General features: G+C 42.7%; 1 protein-coding gene across 2 annotated transcripts in view; it reads left to right on the top strand.

Annotated features, from left to right (window-relative positions):
• SLC3A1 (solute carrier family 3 member 1) overlaps positions 1-21,000 on the top strand; it is a 36,869-nt gene that overhangs the window by 12,671 nt on the left and 3,198 nt on the right. For both annotated transcript variants that reach the window (XM_058684248.1, XM_058684247.1), the window contains 5 exons: positions 9,649-9,768; positions 12,628-12,752; positions 14,630-14,825; positions 17,570-17,737; positions 18,631-18,747. In XM_058684248.1, the coding sequence (XP_058540231.1) occupies positions 9,649-9,768; positions 12,628-12,752; positions 14,630-14,825; positions 17,570-17,737; positions 18,631-18,747 (726 nt within the window). The remainder of the gene's footprint in view (positions 1-9,648; positions 9,769-12,627; positions 12,753-14,629; positions 14,826-17,569; positions 17,738-18,630; positions 18,748-21,000) is intronic.

Below are 21,000 nucleotides of genomic sequence, written 5' to 3'. Positions count from 1 at the left end.
AGCCTGCCAGTGCATAGGAGTGACACGAGAGGGAGGGTTAGGGGCTGAGATCCAAGAAGTGGAGACGAGGGGCGGATCCCACGGGGCCACGAAGGCTGCTGTAAGGGATTCCTGCTGAGCTGCTGAAGATCCCTCCGTGGCCCCTCATAGGAGGCTTCCACACAGCGGTCACCACACAGTGGTGGTTCCAATACCCAACAAGACAGACATCAGCTGTGTTATTGCTGCTGCTGCTGCTGCTGTGGCTGTAGTGGGCAGGGTTTCAGGTTAGTGGGGGAGTGCTCTGAGGTCGGTAGGTGGGGAGGGGACCCGAACAGAACAGAGAGCTGTGGGTCCCTTTCTATAGCTCGCACCCTGTCAGCTGAAGGGTGAGGGTGCAGGTGGCCACGCTGGAGCCACTGAGGGCGCCCACAACCCTTAAGTTTGTTCTTGGTTTGTTTGTTTTTTTTCTTTTCTCTTATGTTTATTTACTTTTGAGAGAGAGAGAGAGAGAGAGAGAGAGAGAGGCAGAGAGAGAAGGAGACCGAGGATCTGACTTGGGCTCTGCACGGATAGCAGTAAGCCCGATGCAGGGGCTTGAACTCACAAACTGTGAGATGATGACCTGAGCTGAAGTCGGATGCCTAACCAGCTGAGCCCCCCTGGGCGCCCCTCTTGTTTTTAAGTACTACCTCTAGGGAGATATAATTCACATAAACATAAAATGCACCCCTTCAAGTGTATAGTTCAGTGGTTTTAGTCTCTTCACAGAGTCGTAAAGCTATCACCACCGATTTCACAACATTTTCTTTCACCCCCTAAAGAAGCCCTATATCAATTAGCAGATACTCTCCGTGCCTACACCCCCCCACTGCCGGCAACCGCTAATCTACTTTTTGTCTCCGTGGATACGCCTGTTCTAGACATTTCATATAAACAAAGTCATACAATATCTACCTGTATGTCTACGATATGTATCTGTATTTATAATCTATATTTAATAAGTTGAGAAACTGCCCAGTTCTATTCCAAATCAGCTGCACCATGTTTAGTCCCGGTAGCAATGTATGAGGGTTCCGATTTCCCCACATCCTTCCTTGCTAGCACTTGTTACTGTCTGTATTCTTGAGTACCGTCATCCTAGTGGGTGTGTAGTGACATCTCACTGGGGTTCCGATTTATGTTTCCCTGGTGCCTGGTGGCTCAGCCAGTTAAGCGTCCGATTTACGTTTCCCTGATGGCTAATGACGTTCAGCATCTTCAAATGCGCTTATGTAGTTTATTTTTATATCTTTGCTGGAGAGATGTCTGTTCACATCCTTTGCCCATTTTAAAATTGTGTTATTCGTCTTTCTATTGTTGGTTTTAAGATTCTTTTGAAGTTTATTTATTTTGAAAAAGTGTGAGCAGGGGAGGGACAGAGAGAGAGAGAGAGGGAGAGAGAATCCTAAGCAGACTCTGCACTGTCCAGAGCAGAGCCCTACCTGGGGCTTGAACCCACAAACTGCAAGATCATGACCTGAGCCAGAGTCGGATGCTCAACTGACTAGGCCACCCAGATGCCCTGGTTGTAAAAAAATTTGTATAGGGGCGCCTGGGTGGCTCAGTTGGTTAAGTGTCTGACTCTTGATTTTGGCTGACAGGGAGGAGCCTGCTTGGAATTCTCTCTCTCTCTTTCTGCCCTTCCCCCGCTCTCTCTCTCTCTTTCTCTCTCTTTCAAAGTAAATAAAATAAACTTTAAAAAAGAATTTTATATATATTCTGGATACATGATTTGCAATCTTCTCCCATGCTGTGGGGTGTCTTCTTGCTTTCTTGATGGAGTCCTTTGAAGCACAAGTTTTAAATTGTCCAATTTATCCGTTTTTTTTCTTTTGTTGTTTGTACTTTAGTGTCATTTAAAAACCATTGCCTAACCCAAGGTTATGAAAATTTTTTATGTTTTCTTTTCCTAGTTTTATAGTTGTAGCTCTTACATTTTAGGTATCTGATTCACTTTTTAAATTACCTTTTATATATGTGGGGGTCCAACTTAATTCTTTGGCATGTGGCTATCCAGTTATTCCCACAACATGTGTTTAAAAAAAAAGGGTATTCTTTCCCCATTGAACTGTCTTGGAACCCTTTTGAAAATCAACTGGCCATAAATGTCAGGATTTATTTCTAGACTCAATTCTTCTCTATTGATCTGTAGGTCTGTTCTTGTGCCAATACCACAATGTCTGGATTAGCCTAGCTTTATGGGAAGTTTCAAAACTGGGTTGTGTGAGTCCTACAATTTTGTTCTTCTCTTTCAAGATTGTTTGGCTATTTTGGGTCCTTGTATTCCTTTCTTTCTTTTGGCGATCAATTATTATTATTATTTATTGGAGTATAGTTGACATACGATGTTATATTAGTTTCAGGTGTACAACATAGTGATTTGACAATTCCGTATATTACTCAGCGCTGCCCACGGTAAGTGCAGTCGCCATCTGTCACCATACAACGTTACTAGAATATTATTGACTGTATTCCCATCGCTGTACTTTTCATCTCCATGACTTGTTCTGCAGTTGAATGTTTGTACCTCTTAATCTCCTTTATCTCTTTCGCCCATCTCTCCACCCACCTCCCCTCTGGCAGCCACCAGTTTATTCTCTGTATTGAAAAGACTGTTGTTTGTTTTTGTTTTGTTCTTCAGATTCCACAGATAAGTGAAATCATATGGTATTTGTCTTTCTCTGTTTGATTTATTTCACTTAGCATAATCCCCTCTGGGTCCATCCATACCGATGTAAATGGCCAGGTCTCATTCTTTTTATGGCTGAGTAATATTCCGTTGTGTGTGTGTGTGTGTGTGTGTGTGTGTGTGTACAGACCACATCTTCTTTACCCATTCATCTATGAATGGACACCTGGACTGCTTCCATAGCTTGGCTATTGTAAATAATGCTGCACTAAACATGGGGGTGCATGTATCTTTTTGAGTTAGTACTTTTGTTTTCTTTGGGTAAATATCCAGGAGTGGAGTTACTGGATCATATTCTTTCCATATGAGTTTTAGGATCAGCTTGTCAATTTCTGCAAGCAGCCTGCTCCTGGGATTTGAATAGGGATTGCATTGAATGCGGGCATCAGTGTGGGGCAGCATTGCCACTTTGACAATATTAAGTCTTCTGAACCAGGAACACATGATGTCTTTCCACTTGTTTAGGTCTTTAATTTCTTTCAACATTGTTTTGTGCTTTCAGTGTGCAAGTCTTGCATTTTGTTGTTGTTGCTGTTAAATATATTCCTGTAGACTCCTTACTTCTAAGGCTGTTTTTACTACACATGTTTAATGTTTCCCAGAATTTAGATGAATTTAGATGATCTGTTCCAGAGGTAGGCATCTTGTCAGTGCAGCCTTGTCTCTTTGAAGTTGGGGAGAGCGGGGTGGGGCAGGGTGGCAGACATAGCTCCCAACTAGGGTTAGTTTTAACCTTTTTTGCTGGAGGGTGGACACTGTCTTCCTTCACCAAAGATCATTTACACACCCCCACCTGTACCTTTCCCCGCCCCACCCTCCCCCCCACACTTTTGGGCATTTACTTTGTGCCAAGTGCCTTACCTGGATCATCTCATTTATGCTCTGACCAAGCCTTATTTAGGAGACTGCAGGATCATTTTACAGAGAAGGAAACTGAGGGCGAAAGAAGTGAAGTCACCCACCTGGGGCGGATTGATCCAGAGCGGGATTCAAACCCAGAGTCCATCCTCTTACCCACAACCCCACTTCCGACTTGAGGCAAACCTGTTTCTGTCTCTGTGCTTCACTTTCCCTACACAGTTTTTCAAGGGGTTTCAGTTGGAAATTCATAAATGTGGTGGGGCGCCTGGGTGGCTCAGTCGGTTGAGCGTCCAACTTCGCCTCGGGTCATGGTCTCGCGGTTTGAGAATTGGAGCCCTGCGCCCCACTCTGTGCTGACAGCTCAGAGCCTGGAGCCTGCCTTGGATTCTGTGTCTCCCTGTCTTTCTGCCCCTCCCCTGCTCACATTCTGTCTGTCTGTCTGTTTCTCTCTGTATCTCAAAAATAAATAATAAACATTAAGAAAAAAAATAGAAATTCATAAATGTGAGTATAATCCAGTTGGTTTATCAGGCAGTGGATTTCTCCAGGCTCCTTGTGGCAATAGAGATGGATTGTCTGGAGATGTTTAGACAAGTGTGATAAATTTTGTCCAAAGGTGCCAGCCAATACATTAATTATTTTTTGACTGTTCCAGCTGTTCCCTTGCAGGCATCCAAGTAGTGGAACAAGAGCCTTATTTACTAGTCTCAACAGAATGAGATTCCCCTTGGGATGAATCGTTAACTGCCTCCAGTTGAAGGTTAGACATTTTTGTAAGGCTGGTATAGAAGATTTGCTTCTAGAACTATATAAGAAAGGCCAAGAAGGTGCAAGGAAAGGCTCTTTGCTGCTGAAGAGGGACTTTTCATATGAAGGGGACTTTCCAACACCCTCTTACCCCCCAGCAGCACTTATCTCTGCAGTAGAGATTAGAGAGTAGAGAGTAGAGCAGGTTAATTATTTGCAACCCAGCGAGTTTGTGGTGGGGAGGCATTTGGAATGATTCCTGCTTGCATACCAGCTTGCACTCATGGCAACTTCTTGCTTCTGGCTCCCATCACATTTCAGATTATCTGCACAGTGGGAGGCAAGCGGGGGGCACACAGCACACAGCACCCTCATCTCTCCTCTCTGTATCCTCCTTGCACTGGTCTTCAGGGGACTTGGCTCTGCCCTGAACCTCTCGGGGCTTGAGTGTGTTTACCTCGTGAAGTCTAGAAGCCTTCTTGGGAGAAGGTGGAGGCTTACGTTTGTATGGCATTTTGGACGTTTCCAGCCACTTTGGTTTTTACTTGCGATCAAGTCTCTTCTTTGCCAAATGAGCGAACAGAAGTCCAGAGAGCTGGGTTAGTAGCAGAGCAGGGAAGAGACTCCACACAGCCCAGCCCTCTGCCTGAATGGTGTCAGGACCCCGAGCCCGCCATGTGGAAATGTTGAGTGCTGGAGTGTGGGATCCTGGGGAGTTAGTATGTTCATGGCCACTGGGGACAGGGAGCCCAGGTAACCCACCTCCATCCCCCCACCCCCCTCCCCGGCTTAAATGTCAGCTCTGCTCCTACTGAGCACGGCGTTGGTGGTGAGGTGGTGAGGATTTGAGTTTACAAGGTCTTAGGGAAATCATTTTCCATTTGCATTTTGGAAATCAGTGACTGTGGAGAAGGGGTTTGAGTGGGGCAGGTCTGGAGGCAGAGGGGCCAGGGGAGAGGATGGGTCAGTCATCAGGGAAGAAATGCCAGGGGCTTCAGAGCAGTGAGGTGGCACGGGGTTGCAGGGGTATCATCAGGTTAGAGAGGAGTCTGGCGTGACTCTCAGATTTCGGATTTGAATGCAGACTGGCGGTGGTGCCATTTCCTGAGATGGGAGACAAAAGACGAGGGGGGAGCATGTCTTAATCATGGAGAGTTTGACGTCTGAGACGTCAAAGTATTCAATGGAGACTCAGATATAAGGACATGGAGCTTGGGGGACATGTCTGGCTTAGAGATAAAACTCTGGGATTTGTGGGCATGCGGACAAGGCCTACAGAGGTCAGGCAGGTTGTGTCAGTGAGAGCGCCAGGCTGGCCAAGATGGACAAGGGGGTCACTTGCAACTGAGCTTGAGGTGATTGTTGGCATGTGGGAATAGGGGCCAGGAGTTGGCAGATCTTCCAATCGAAAGAATAAAATAAAATAAAGCAGAGCAAATGGGTAAGGGTGCCAGAGGGTTCCAATTCTGGTGCCACCACTTACTAACTCTGTGACCGTGATCAAGTTACCTCATCTCCCTGTGCCTCAGTTCCCTCGTTGGTAAAACAGGAACAATAATGACACATACCTCGTAGGGGTGATTGGGGATTAAGTGGTTTAACCTCTCTGTATGGCATTTAGGATAGGGTGTTCCTTGTTATTTAAATGCTTGTTAAATAATAAATGGGTAGGTAAATGAGTCAATACAATGTTGTGAAATGAAATGAACAGGGAGTGTAAGAGCCCCCCAAAGTGCTAATATTTAATTTTTCTTTATTTTTGAGACAGAGCGAGAGCATGAGTGGGGGAGGGGCAGAGAGAGAGGGAGACACAGAATCTGAAGCAGGCTCCAGGCTCTGAGCTGTCAGCACAGAACCCGATGCGGGGCTCGAACTCACAAACCATGAGATCATGACCTGAGCTGAAGTCGGACACTCAACCGACTGAGCCATCCAGGCGCCCCCCAGAATGCTAATATTTAAAGGACTGAGGAGTAGACAGAGAAAAGTGGCAAACGAGGAGTGGGTATCCGGGAGCTAAGGGATAGGAGTATTTCTAGAGGCGCGTTTAGTCAGCAGGGCCAAACACTGCAGAGAGATCAGGTAATATAAACACCCAAGTGTGAATTGACTCTAGCAGCAATACCTTATTTAGTCCCTACAGAAACTCTGCCAGGTGGGTGTAATTTTATGGATGAGGAAACCAAGGTCAGTAAGGCCATGCAGATGCCCCAACGCACGCAGCTGGATGCAAAGTGGGGAGCTGGGAAGGGCACTTGGATGGGTCAGAATCCTGAGCCCGTGATCCTGGAGGAGTTAGCCAAGAGTTTCACCAAGATTTCTGAACAGAAGTAGGGTCAATTTTCTTTCCTTTGCTTAAAAGCAGAGAATATAGTTTTCTCTCTGTACTTCTAAAATATCCTATAGTTTGTTATTCCTCTTTGAGATGGACTGAACCTGGGGTTTATGTCACTTTCAAGACGATGTCTTACAGATCGTCACCCGTAAGAGCAGAGTTTTTCTATTTCGCAAACTAAGCTTTTTAGGTAAATGGCCTAGTAACTTTAGTCATCTCAAAAGAAAAGTTTTGCCTCTAGGTTTCGTGAATCTGGATATGAGACTAGTAATGCTGAATTGGTTCCTGTTTTACTCAGCGCAGTGAATTGTTTAAGGAGAAAAGAATGAAAAGGTGCCTGGTAGAGAAACCAGGACTCTGTGATGTCATGGGAGTTATACAGGAATTGGGGACACAATGTACTGTCCCCAGAGTCCCGTGGCGCCTCTGTGGGTCACCCAGACCCAGCAGAACTAGGCTCTGTGCCCATTTCTGCACCAGGCACCCTGGGAGAGCTTAAATGGGGGTAAAGAGAGGGTTAATGATTAAAATCTAGAGCTCCCTTTTCTCACCTAGTTGGGAGAATAAATAGCACAAATATTTTTCAAGAGCACATTTTGGATTATCTGAATGAAGACCACAGCATTTTTACAATGACTCTCAAAAATAACCATCCAACTTTTGCTGTTCTGTCTCTTCAAACGATCATTGTATCTCTTACTGGACTGAAGTGAAAACCCCTGCCAGGGCCAGAAACCTTTGCTCGGGTACACATTTCTCATTTTTTATGGCTGGGTCAACCGTTAGCAAGTCTATTCCCAAAGGGAATAAGGACCCCATGAAGAAAGTGAGCAGATTTTTTTTCTGGGAAATCCGTGCCCCAAAGCTTAATGTTTGCAACAGAGTGGTGTTTAATGTTTTCCCACAGCTTTGTCGGAGGTGGCTTGGATGGAGTACAGCTATTTGTGTCCCACCCCCACCCTGACCCACCTCCCATGTTCTCTCTTGTCAGGACCAACGCCACCTGGCCGTAGGCCTGGGTTGTATGGAGTCTGAAGCTTGTGAAAATTTGGGGCCTTCTTAAAATAGTGTAAAGTTAGGTACAGAGTGTTTACTTAGCCCAGGGAAAGAAGGTGGGTAGGAAGGGGCCGGGGTTACTGAGGGGTCCTGAAGCTTCATGCTGAGTTGACCCCTGGAGCCACCGGGATGAGATGGTTCTGCCTCATCAATGAGGTACCTTTACATCTATTGACTTCTCTCTCTCAATCTCTAACCAATCGCTCTCACTTCCTGCCTTCCTGCCGCGCTGACCTCCAGGACCAATCCTGCTATTTCACCTTCTTGTAAGATCATGTGCCTCTCCTTTAAAGCTTTTTACCTGGCTGTGACTTAAATATTCTTGCATGACTATTTGCTGTCTAGTTGGGGATTCTAAATAAATTCAGGAGACCTAGGACCGCAGCTGTTGTATTTTGCTCATGGTTGTAGGGCTTAGCTAAGTGCCTGGCCCACAGTTGGAACCCGAATACTTATTGAATGAATGCATTTGGTAAGAGCAAGAGGCTAGTAACAACAAATTAGTGGGTTTTGTGTGGGTAGAACCAGCTTAAGGGTATTTGGTTCAACTGTGTCCATGCTAAGATTCTAAGTCTGCTCTTAGATTTGAAAATGTTTTTCAAGCTTTGTTACTCACAGATGTCACTTTAAAGGGACTTGACCTCAGCAGTATTAACCCTTCCAGTTAGCTTGTAAGAAACCCTTGAGACCCTTGAATTACAGCGCTCTAGAGACCCCACATGTGTAGACACCAAACACATTTTAAAAAGGACACGTGTTTTTTTGGGTGATAGTCTTTATTTGGGACCTATAGCTCTGTTCTCTATAAATTAGCTACTTAGTCTAGTACTCCGAGTTGTGGGCTGTTCTGTTTTAATGTGAGAAGTACGTTCCTGTAAAACCTTCCACTCAGTAAGGGCTGAGCTGAGAGGCAAGTGGGGAGAGCCACTGTCCCTCTGCAGAAGGGTAGCTTGCGGCTGGTGCCAGAGTAGAGCCAGCTGGGAGGGGTGGAGAGCGGAGACCTAGTTCCTCTGCTCTTCAAGGCCCTGTGGTCCTTCCAGCTGCCCCAGTAGAGGCCAAGTCAGTTCTGCCTCCGTGCTTAGCCATGCTGTCCTACAAACAGTCCGGAATGTTCTTCCTAATCGTACTCCCTGATAAACTCCCACTGGTCGAGGTAGAACTCTAGCTCTTCTTTCGCTGTTTGTGGCCACCCATGTTAAATTTGATCTTCTTGGAGCGCCAACAGCCCTGCAGACAAGGAGTCTCCTCTCATGATGTTGCAGTGCACCCCACCTGGCATTATTAGGTAATTTTCTCATGTCTCATGTGTCCCCAACTATTCTGTAAATGCACTGATGCCCGGGGCCATGCTGAATTTTTGTGTCCCAATGGTATCACAGCATGTTTGACTTATTTGGGCTTTGTACTGTGTACTTTCAGTCCATGACTGGTTCACTAAGGACCTGGTGCTGTGGTCTGAGGCAAGGGTAACAGAAATGAAAGCTGCAGTCTTTCCTTCTAGAATCTCCCACTCTGGTGGAAGAACCCTTCATGACCTGATGCTTAGCTGATTGTTTTCTCTGTTTGGAGTGACCTTTAAGGAACTGGGGTTTGGGGGAAGATATGTTCCCAGTTTCTCCTGAGTCCCTTTCACTGTGGTTTCATGCCTTCATTTTGAGTGATTCTTTAAACTTTGGAAGCATGCTCGTAACATTAATTACAAATGTAACATTCTGAATTCAAATTTGAGGGAAGTATGGGAGTCCATAAATGCAGTGAGAGTTCACTACATTAAGCTGCTGCTATGCTCAACAGACAAAAATACACTATAGGAGTGCTGTTCTTCTTTTGTATCTGGAGATGGCCGTTTTATAGTGGAAAGTCATTACAGACAGAAACTTTAATTAAGCATTATAAAAATGCATAATGTAACCACAGCATTTTGTTTCTTTGTGTTTAGGAAATCATACAGTTCTGGCTCACAAAGGGTGTTGATGGCTTTAGTTTCGATGCTGTTAAATTTCTTCTAGAAGCAGAGCATCTGAGAGATGAAGCCCAAGTGAATAAGACTCAAATACCGGTAAAGTTTTGTCTTAAACATTATTTTTTCCCCCTTTCTAAAAATGTCATTAGAGCATTTTCTTTTTTTCTTTATGTTTATTTATTTTTGAGAGAGACAGAACGTAAATTCAGGAGACCTAGGACCGCAGCTGTTGTATTTTGCTCATGGTTGTAGGGCTTAGCTAAGTGCCTGGCCCACAGTTGGAACCCGAATACTTATTGAATGAATGAATTTGGTTAAGAGCAAGAGGCTAGTAACAACAAATTTGTGGGTTTTGTGTGGGTACGAGAGTGGGTTAGGGGCAGCGAAAGAGGGAGACACAGAATCCGAAGCAGGCTCCAGGCTCTGAGCTGTCAGCACTGAGCCCGACGCAGGGCTCAAACTCACGAGCTGAGAGATCATGACCTGAGCTGAAGTTGGTCACTCAACTGACTGAGCCACCCAGGCGCCCCCAGAGGGTTTTCTTTTTTAGCACGAGACACCACTGACCAGAGAGGAATTTGATCCTATCTATAGGAAGCTTTTAAAAAAAATATTTAATTTAGTTAAATTTATTAATATATGCCTCTGAATTTTAAAGCATAGTTTTTTTTAAAGTTTATTTTGAGAATGAGCACACTGGAGTGGGGGAGGGGCAGAGAGAGAAGGGCAGCATGGAGCCTGATGCAGGGCTCAAACCCACGAACCAGCAGATCATGTCCTGAGCTTAAAGCAAGAGTTGGACTCTTTTTTTTATTTTTTTATTTTTTTATTTTTAAGAGTTGGACTCTTAACTGAGCCACCATGGTGCCTAAAGTGTAGTTGTGTGTGTGTGTGTGTGTTTCCATGCCCAAAATGGGGCTTGGACTCACAATCCCAAGATCAAGAATTGTATGCTTCACTGACTGAGCCAGCCAGGCGCCCCTATCGGAAATGCTTTGGATCGTTTCTTTAGAAGAACAGAGTTGTTTCAAATGCATATGCCTAGATGTTTCCTTCATTGGTACCCTCTGATGTAGGGCATCCTTAAGGAGTACTTTGGTGACAAGGGTTCCGAGGGCACGGGCTCCACCAAGGGCTCTGACAACTCACTGATATTGTGTCATCTCACTCAAGCTCAAGTGGGGAGGCTTAGGATTCCTGAGCTGCTTTTGTAATCATTAAAGAACACACAGAAGAGCAGGTAACACACACCTGCTGAATGTCTGTATGCTAGGTGTTGTTTATTTAGAACAGTCCATTTAACTCTTGCAACAGCTCACAGGAGACATTTCATGATCCTCATTTAGAAAATCTTAGAGAACTGACTTTATCAGGGGTGATGGAGATGATAAATAGAACTATAAACCAAGCCTATCTTGCTACAGAATCTGGGTTCTTTGTGGTTCCACACCAGTGGTTCTCACCCTTCCCCCCATGTCACACCAGAGACAGTAATCAGGATGCCACTCTGCTCTTCTGGTTGACCACCACTCTACAGTCACTCTATGTTCAATGGCTAGACAGGAGTCCTAAAATGGGTTGCAGAGTAATGGATTTGTAAATTTACACAATGGGATATTATACATTAGTCAAAATAAATGAGTTACAGTGACACACAACAATATGGGTGAATCTTAGCAGTGTAATGTTTAGTGAAAAAAACTAGGGGCACCTGGGTGGTTCAGTTGGTTAAATATCTGACTCTTGATTTTGGCTTAGGTCATGATCTCATGGTTCATGAATTTGAGCCTTGCATTGGGCTCTGTGCCAACAGTGCAGAGCTTGCTTGGGATTCTTCTCTCTCCCTCTCTCTGTCCGTCCCCTGCACGCTTTCTCTCTCTCAAAATAAACTTAAAAAAAAACCCCTAAAATTATTATATAGAGCATGATACACTTTACATGAAATGCATATAGTTAATTATCAAGTGTCTAGCTTTCATCCTAATAAATTTATGGGTACTTAAGAATATCATTAAACCAAATCAGTTAACTAAAGAAAAGCTGGCAATGCCTGGACTAATTATGAGAGCATGTCCTGAATCAGAGGCCATTTTTTGGGGGAGGCGCAGCGGTGGGAAGCACATGATTTCCAATAGGGAAAATGAAGGGGGAAAAAAGGTGATATATTAGTCCCAAAGAGAAGTGCATATCCTTGGAGAAGAAATCTCAAAGTAACCTTCCTAATTATGATGAGATGTCATAAGACAGGCATATGCCTCCAGCCATGACAAAAGATCAGAACAATGGGTCTTGTGTGCCACCCAAGACAAACGTAAAGAAAAAGTGATTTCAGTAAGAGACTTAGGACTCCAAAACTCTTCACTTGATCTAGCAAGCAAGTTCACTTATTGAAAAGGAGTCCACTGAATGTATGGCAGTGTAGATCCATGTCCTAACCCAGGATTTATGACCTTGGCTTGTGTCAGACATAGTCTTTTACTTTGGATTCTAGATCACTGTAACCCTAGGAAGGCATAGAATGAATATCAGGAAAAATTACTGAACCCCTGGCAGTGTTTACTTACCACTTCTATCCTTTATTCTGTTACACTTTGGATGATAATTTTGTAAGCAGATAAAGTCCAGGTGTAATAAGAAGCTCTATGTTTTCTTTGCCTTTAAGCATTTAGGACCATTAAATGTTTAGGAAAAGGGTTTTGTTGAATACATTTGTAATCAATGTTTACACAGTAAAATTTGTTTTACTTAATAACTTAAGCATCAAAGGAAGTCCTAGTAGTCATGAATGTTACTCTCCAGCCATAAAACCCCATGAGCACTTAAAGTCCTAGGATCATCCTTCAGCACGTTTGTCTTGGCTTGAGCCCTTTGAAGAGACCATCTATATTCGCATAAGGCCAGCTATAGGCGTCTGACATATGAAATGATGGTAACCATGTTTCTTGGTTTCCTAAGGACACGGTCACACATTACTGGGAGCTGTATCATGACTTCACCACCACCCAAGTGGGAATGCATGACATTGTCCGGAGCTTCCGGCAGACAATGGACCAATACAGCAGGGAGCCTGGGAGATACAGGTGACCACAAGACACGCTTCTGTTCTTCACGGGCGTAGGGTGTGATCTATAGCTTATCCTTCACAGCCAGGCATTCTCGAGAGGCTCAGATTATTTAACAAATCTCCATAACTACAGTGTGTTGTAATTCAGTTTTGCCAGGGCCTGGGATAGTCTTTCATGTTGTTTTAACTTTGCTCATTTTCAGCTTCTTTTTTTGTTCAGACAATGCGCATCACAGTCCTTCACAGAATTTTGTGAAATTAGCTTAAAATACATAGTCTAAATGTTAGCCATTGACTTTTCTACTTTTAATCATTACTATTTGGCCTGTTAGTGTCCAGTGTCCAGTATAAATCCAAATGTTTAAACTAAACTGCTATTAGATCACAATGGTTAGCAACACAGCTTTGGAATCAGATGGACCTAAGGTAGAGTCCTGTGTGTGACCTTGGGCTGGTTCGCGGACTCCCACTTTGTCATCAATTAACAGGTGATAGTGAAACCCTTTGCAGGCTTTTGTGAGACTGCAAGAGATAATGTATATGAAGCACTTAAAACAGGGACACATAAACTCACTAAATCTCTTCCTATGTTTATATACATCACCCAGTAGCAGCAACAGGAGTTAAAGAAATTTCTCCTCCTCAAAATAGGTCCTCTGATTGCTATCCCCATACTACAGATAAGGAAACTGAGACTCGAGCACAAAGGCAATGGTCACACAGGTAGTAATGGCAGGGATGCAACCGGAGCTGAAACACTTGGGTTCCAGATAGTGTGCACTTACTTCAAACACGTGAAGTCAGCACTGATGTAGGTCATTTCAGGCTGATGTCTTTCCCTAAGAGTGTTTGTTTTAAAGTAAGCTCTACAACCAACGTGGGGCTTGAACTCATGACCCCAAGACCAAGAGTCACGTGCTCTACCAACTGAGGCAGCCAGGCACCTCAAGGGTTTTTTGTTTTTTTTTGTTTTTTGAGAGAGAGTAACAGCACATGCGGGACTGTGAAATCATAATCTGAGCCAAAATTAAACGTCAGATGCTTTAAAAAATTTTTAAAAAAATGTTTATTTTTGAGAGAGAGAGAGTGCAAATGAGGGAGGGGCAGAGAGAGAGGGAGACAGAATCTGAAGCAGGTTCCAGGCTCTGGGCTGTCGGCACAGAGCTGGATGTGGGGCTCAAACCCACAAACTGTGAGATCATGACCTGAGCCGAAGCTTAACCAACTGAGCCACCGAGACGCCCCTCCAAGTGTTTGGTTTTTAATAGCCAAGGGTCATCCTGATAATAAAGTGAGGCTTTATAGGGATTCAAATAAAACGGGAAGATTTGGGGGGAAAACCCCTTCACATGATATGCACACACTGCAGATTCTAAGTGTGAGCAAGATTGCTAAAGAGTTCTGGAAGTTACTGAGTTTTAATAAGATTTAGAAAGAAAGAACAATATTGACTGATATCCAAATGTATTTTATGTTTATTTGGAGAGACAAAGAGCATGAGCAGGGGAAGGGCAGAGAGAGAGGGAGAGAATCCCAAGCAGGCTCCGTACTCAAGCCTGACACATGGCTTGAACTCAGAACTGTGAGATCATGATCTGAGTTGAAATCAAGAGTTGGATGCTTAACCAAGTAGGGCACCCAGGTGTCCCCAAATGTATTTCTTAACTCTTAGGCACGGCATAGTATTAGGCTAGTCCTTGGGTTTATTGTCCATGAGAAGTGAGAAAGGGTCCAGGTGAGCAGGCATGCCACTACCTGGCCATCTGGCTTGATTCTGCTTCCTAGCGAGCCCAGCTGGATGTGGATAAGAGTCCAGCAGACGGAAGCAGCTGCAGAACGCTTCTCAGTCCCCTGATGGGCCCTGAGGACACTGCACCCTGCCAACTCTTCCAGGTTCATGGGGATTGAAGCCTACGGAGAGAGCATTGACAGGACCATGATGTACTACGGGTTGCCTTTTGTCCAAGAAGCAGAGTTTCCCTTCAACAATTATCTCAGTGAGCTGAACACTCCTTCTGGGAACGGTGTGTTTGAGGTTATCACATCCTGGATGGAAAACATGCCAGAAGGAAAATGGCCTAACTGGATGGTAAGTCCTCATGCCTGATCAGCACGTCTGGGGCTGTGGTGCTTGTTGAATAGTCACCCCTAATGCAAGGGCTAGGTCTGTAAACAGGCGTCACCCTTCCCTTCATCGGTGATTCTTCAGGGAGCCAGGCCTATCCCAGCTTCTGACCAGGTTTTTGTCATTTTTCTTCATTCTTTTTCTTCTGGTTCTCAGACTAATCTTGATCGGTCTTCGAGTTTGCTGATTTCTCTGTTAGTTCAAATCTGTCCAGCCCTTCTCAATGAGTTTTTCCTTTCAGTGCTCATACTTTTCAACTCTGAAATTTCTTTCCTGTTCTTTCTTCTATCCTTTTTATTGACAGGATCTATTTAATGAGACACTGTCCTCACACTTTTCTTTGAACATATGGATAGCAGCTGACTTAAATGTCTTTGTCTGCTAGGCCAGTGTTTCTTCATCCACATTTTCTATTGACTGCTTTTTCTATTACGGGCTGTATTTTCCTGTTTTCTTTGCATTCCTTTTTATTGAAAACTGGATATTTTAAATAATGTTAGTAATGTAGGAAAACCCCTTCTCTCTTCCCTGGTGTTTATTGTTGCTGGTTGTTTCTTTAGTGACTTTCCTGGATTAATTTTGTAAAATCTGTGCTCTTTGTTGGGTGTGGCCGCTGAAGTGTCTGCTTGGTCAGATTATCAACTAATGATTTGAAGAGATTCCTGAAATATGGTGAACCATGAAGTCTCCCAGCCTTTGCTGAGGGACTGTGTGTGTTGGGGTGTGCTTTCAACACTTTGGCAGGCAGTTGGTAGTTCTACCTTAGTCTTCACTTTCTGCTTGCACTGAGTTTCAAGGTTAGCCAGAGATGAGAGATTAGAGCCTTCTCAAGTCTTCCCAGGGTATCTGCCCATGTTCCAGATTCCAAGAATCTGTCAGAGCCTTTCAAAGGCTCTTATGGTCACCTCATTCCCCAGCTTTTAAGGTTTTTGGTCAGTCTCTGTTTAGCCGCAAATGGCAATACCTCCTCAGGCAGATGTGATGCTAAATAACTGTTGCTGATTATTTCTGGCCAATATCTCAGGGATACGGCATCTAATAAAAAAATCCAACTAAAAGCGAGTGCTAGAAAGGTCAAATTGTGACAGTTCTCTAAATGGAGCTTTTGGTGAACTCTAAACCTATTCTGCCCACCTCCCCCCCCCCCCCCCCCCCCCCCCACCTGGTGGCTCCTGGTTTTCACAGCTACAGTAGTTGCTGGACTGAGGTTTTCAAGGCTATCGTAGATCCAAGGGGCAGGAGTTCAGGACCAGTTAAAATGACACAAAGCTTGCTGTTTTTCTTGAGTAAATACTTCTTAAGATTACTGAAGGCCTTTAGCTAGTTTCCAGAGTTCTGAAACAGTGGATTTTGTTTTTGCCAGCATTCTCCTTGAGATTTTGGAGGTCTTTCCTCCACCATTCCACAAGGGCCCCCTCTATTTTATAATGGAGTTTTAGCACTTGTATTTTTCATATACTGAGAGTCTCCATTAGCTTAGGTGACTGGGATCTCTCTCAGCCTATGAGAGGCCCCAATCTCTGTCCACTGCTGTGAACTACCTGCGGAAATATTTCTTGATTTCAGTTCTGAAATTGAAAGTGCTCTAAGTCCAGAAAGTTTGAGAAACCATAGGGTTTCTTATCAAATGCTCTCAAGATAATGAAAATAAACAGAGGTGACATTTGACTTTTCTGACCATAGAGAAATAATTTACAGTGGTCTACAAAAAGGTAACTGTAGATAGTTTTTAGTACATCTAAAAAGAAAAAACCACAAAACTCTTTTCGTGAACTGTAACAACCAAGTTCTTATTCTTAGACTCAAATTCAAAGGCTGGTTTTGCATTATACCCTAATTTGAATAAGTGATATAACGTCTCAGAGCTTGTCATTTTATCATTGTACACTGGAGAGAATACCTGACAGGGGAGGAGGGCAAGAAGATAGAAGGTAGGTGGGAAAGAATTTTTTTTTAAAAGCTTATTTATTTAAGTAATCTCCACACCCAATGTGGGGCTTGAATTCATCCAGGACCGAGTTGCATGCTCTTCTGACTGAGCCAGCCAGGTACCCCGAAAGTACTTTTTCAATAGAAGTCCACGCTCAGCAAATGCACATGAGACCGAGTTGTGGTATATGGAAAGAACTGCTAGGTGATTTAAATAAACTCTTAAGGACTAGGTAATATATAATATCATAATATGTAATTAGAGAATTCAGCATAGAAATACCAAATTTAAAAACAGGAAACACATTAGAAAATTTCCTCTTGGACTGTGTACGTTTCTCTATAAAAGTTGATTTATCTTTAAAATTTGTTTTGAATAGTTCAAGTCACACACACACACCAGAAACTGCTCCTACCCCTTCCACCTGTTCCCTCCTTGTTGTGCCCTCAATGGGGTAAACATTTTTGCTTCCTGTCCATATTCTATCATCCAAATGTGTGAAAATATTAACACGCACTCTCATCCATTTTATCACATTTGCAACATCACTGCGAAGTGAATTGTTAACACCATTCTGTTGATCATAATGGCCAAGACAGTAAATTGGTCAGTTACACAGCAAGTAGCAAGCAGCGTTGGTACTCAAAGCCAGGCTTGCTGATACCATGGTACTCACAGCTAACTTTGTTTTTCTGCCTGATGAACTTTTTGTGCAATAGGGTAAGTTTTCCAGAAAACTGTATATTAAGCTACGTCCTTAAAAATATCTGCCTTTCAGATCGGTGGACCGGACCGTGCCCGGCTGACTTCTCGTTTGGGGGCAGAATATGTCAACATCATGAACATGCTTGTTCTCACACTCCCTGGAACCCCCATAACTTACTATGGGGAAGAAATAGGAATGAGAAATATTTTAGTCACAAATCTCAACGAAAGCTATGACATTGTAAGTTAATATAATCTAACTACATGAAACTAGAGAATTTACTTCTATTCTACTGATGAAAACGATTATTTTGCTTTCCTTTCGTACTATTAGACAGTCACCTTTCTTTGTTGGGAGCTAAGAATACTGTTTCCTAAGCCGCACAACTGAATTTCTTGTGTAGAGCCCAGGAATCTACATTTTAAAGATGTTTTCCGGCTGATTCGTAGACATACTAGAATTTCAGAACCTGTGCTCTGAGTTGGGAATATTACTCAGTGCCCTCTACCTGGAACACAGAGGTCTGTACTGCTAGATTTTGACCACAGCACAAAGATTCTTCCTTTCATGTTAACAAATGTAATGCACAGCCCCAGACTTGAGTGTTTTTTGTTTGTGAGGCTATGGATCTCGAAATTGTGTTCTTAGGTGAACCCGTAATAATTTGTATGGTTAGCTTTCAGTGTTGGAGATCCAATTTCCCTAATATTTGGTGTACATTTCCTAAATTTGTGTGTGTTCACGTGCAACAACCAGGCTGAATAAAAGCGGGCAGAATTTAGGCTTACTTGTACATGGGTGCATACCTGAACTCATCGCCACTACACCACAGAACGTGTTGGCAATCGCACATTTTGAAATCCTACGTTACTCATTTTTAGGGAAAAGCTGCAAAGATTCTAAGCATGTATCAAAGTCCAGTTACCATAATCTATTCAAACTCAACATGTCACGATTTTCCAATTAAAAGTGAGAAGCCGGTTTATGTACTGAATGTTGAAGCTTTTTCATTATAAATGCTAATAAATACAAGTACTAAGAAGTACAAGGAATTAAATAATTATGAAGTAAACCATGACCAAATTATATTTTTTTAATAACTACTGTTTTCTCTTTATGGTCTTGTGACACAGGATACCCTTTTCTCCAAGTCACCGATGCAGTGGGACAATAGCTCAAATGCTGGTTTTTCTGAAGCCAGTCACACGTGGTTACCCACCAGTTCAGATTACCACACTGTAAATGTTGATGTAAGTATCAATGAAAATGTTATGCTGATTCCAGAAATAGGAAATGAGTTTCTGTGTTGACAACGAACAGTCACCCTGAGGGTGCCCAAGACCTTAACTGATGCTCTCTTTAAATTAATCACATAGACTTAGAGTTTTTAAGTGATGTTTTTGTGGAAGTACAGACTGGTACAGAAGTGCACCATGTGGAGTATCCTATGGAATACACAGCTATTCACTGGAATGACTTTGAGAACTTTGAGCTATTAAGGAGATTTTATGGAGGTCTTTCAGCAAGCCCAGCTATCTGTCCTCCTTTCCCGCCTTTGAAAGGAAGGAAAGAAGATTAAGGATAATTACCTGAAGAAACCAAGACGTAACCAATTCCTAAAAGGAGCTGTTCTCGAAAAGCACACCCTTTGGCTACACTGTTTTCTATCATCCTAGTGATCAAGGTTGCCAGATTCAGCTGGAGTTGCTGGAATATACGCATTCCTGTTTAGAAAATCAGTTTGCTTAATTTGGCAAAGGGCTAAGTACATTTCCTTGGACCAGGACACTATGAAATGGCTTCAGGTGGAGTCATGTACTAGTGAAAATGTCATTGTTTAAACCACCTCAGAAGAGAAATTCCTGGCATCCCATGAGACTTAAAAATTTTAAAGCAAAAATCTCCCCTTGCCCCAATCTACTAAGTATTTTGAAAAAATTACTGAAGTATAGCTGACACACAATATTATATCAGTTTCAGGTGTACAACACAGTGATGGGACGATTCTGTACATTACTCAGTGCTCATCACAGTAAGTGCAGCCTCCCCAGGTTATTAATCTGTTTTGAGCTTCACGCAAACCCTCCTGTTTCCACAACTCCCTGCTCCAAACTCCACAGAGGCTTCTGGGATAGTATTAGATAGGTCCTTGAAAACAAAAATATGTATTTTAACATTTGTGTTTGAGATTAAATGCATCTACTGGTTTTCAATTTGAGTCCAAGAGGTTAAGAAGTCCTACATAAAAATATATACCAGAAAGATGAAAAAAGGTAAATGCAAATTAAAACAATTTTTTCTACAACATTAACCAAGTCTTTCAAATGATCAAGAGTAATGCTTGGAGGAATACTAAATCGTAACACAATGTCTCAGGCTAAGCTATTTAATAATTAAGAAGTCCTACATAAAAATATATACCAGAAAGATAAAAAAAGGTAAATGCAAATTAAAACAATTTTTTCTACAACATTAACCAAGTCTTTCAAATGATCAAGAGTAATGCTTGGAGGAATACTAAATCGTAACACAATGTCTCAGGCTAAGCTATTTAATAAAATACATCCCTAAGAGCCCTAGAGACAGGTAAGAATTTAATTTCTAAAAGAAAGTAAAATCAAGCTTCTCATAATGACTAAAGGCAGACAACCGAAGACAAGGAGTATCAAAATACAAAAGTAAATGGATCGCCAAGAAAGACACATTTGAGAAAAATTAAAAGGATGGAAGAGAACACCACTCTTAACAGAAAACTGTTAAAGTAGAGGAAATATGGCAAACAGAAGACTTTGTTATTGTTATACTGTCTTATGGAGTCTCTTGATTCTCTTAAAAAAGGAATCAGAGGGGAGCCTGGCTGGCTCAGTGGGTGGAGCATGCATCTCTTCATCCTTGGGGTCCTGAGTTTGAGCTCCACGTGGGGTGTACAGGTGATTTAAATAAAAATTTAAAAAAAGTGATCAGAGCATGTAGGTACGTAAAACATTGTGAAAGACTGAAACAGAAATTCTAATTAGGGTGCTGGAAAACTGATCCAGAGACTTCTCCCAGAATGCACTGAAAAAAGGCAAGTAACAGTATAAAGAGAAAATTTTTGATATGCCAATCAATCTAGAAATTGCAACATGAAATTCTAGAAGAGAACAGAAACCAGAGGGAACTATATATTCAAAGAAAAATGGCAAGAATAAAGAAAAAAAGTCTAAAAATACGCGGAAACCAAAACCAAACTGCAAAACAGACCGCCCAAGCAAAGGACTGAGAACTGGACTGGCTTAAGCGGATCCTAGAACATATTAGAACTTTAATCTTTAACGCTATGATGGAAACTTGATTCTAAACCTACAATCTTATATCCACTGAAACTAGCGTTCATGAATATAGTCTTGGAAAAGCATGCACCCCAATTTTACCAAAAATAGCCAGCTTGTGAAAGAATCATCAGGGCCTGAAACAAAACAAAAAGATGAATCTAAAAGAAAGACCGGATGTGGGGTGCCTGG

This window comes from Neofelis nebulosa, chromosome 9 (genome assembly GCF_028018385.1).
Source record: "Neofelis nebulosa isolate mNeoNeb1 chromosome 9, mNeoNeb1.pri, whole genome shotgun sequence".
In the NCBI taxonomy this organism is placed as follows: domain Eukaryota; kingdom Metazoa; phylum Chordata; class Mammalia; order Carnivora; family Felidae; genus Neofelis; species Neofelis nebulosa.
This window is presented reverse-complemented; position numbering and strand designations above follow the sequence as displayed.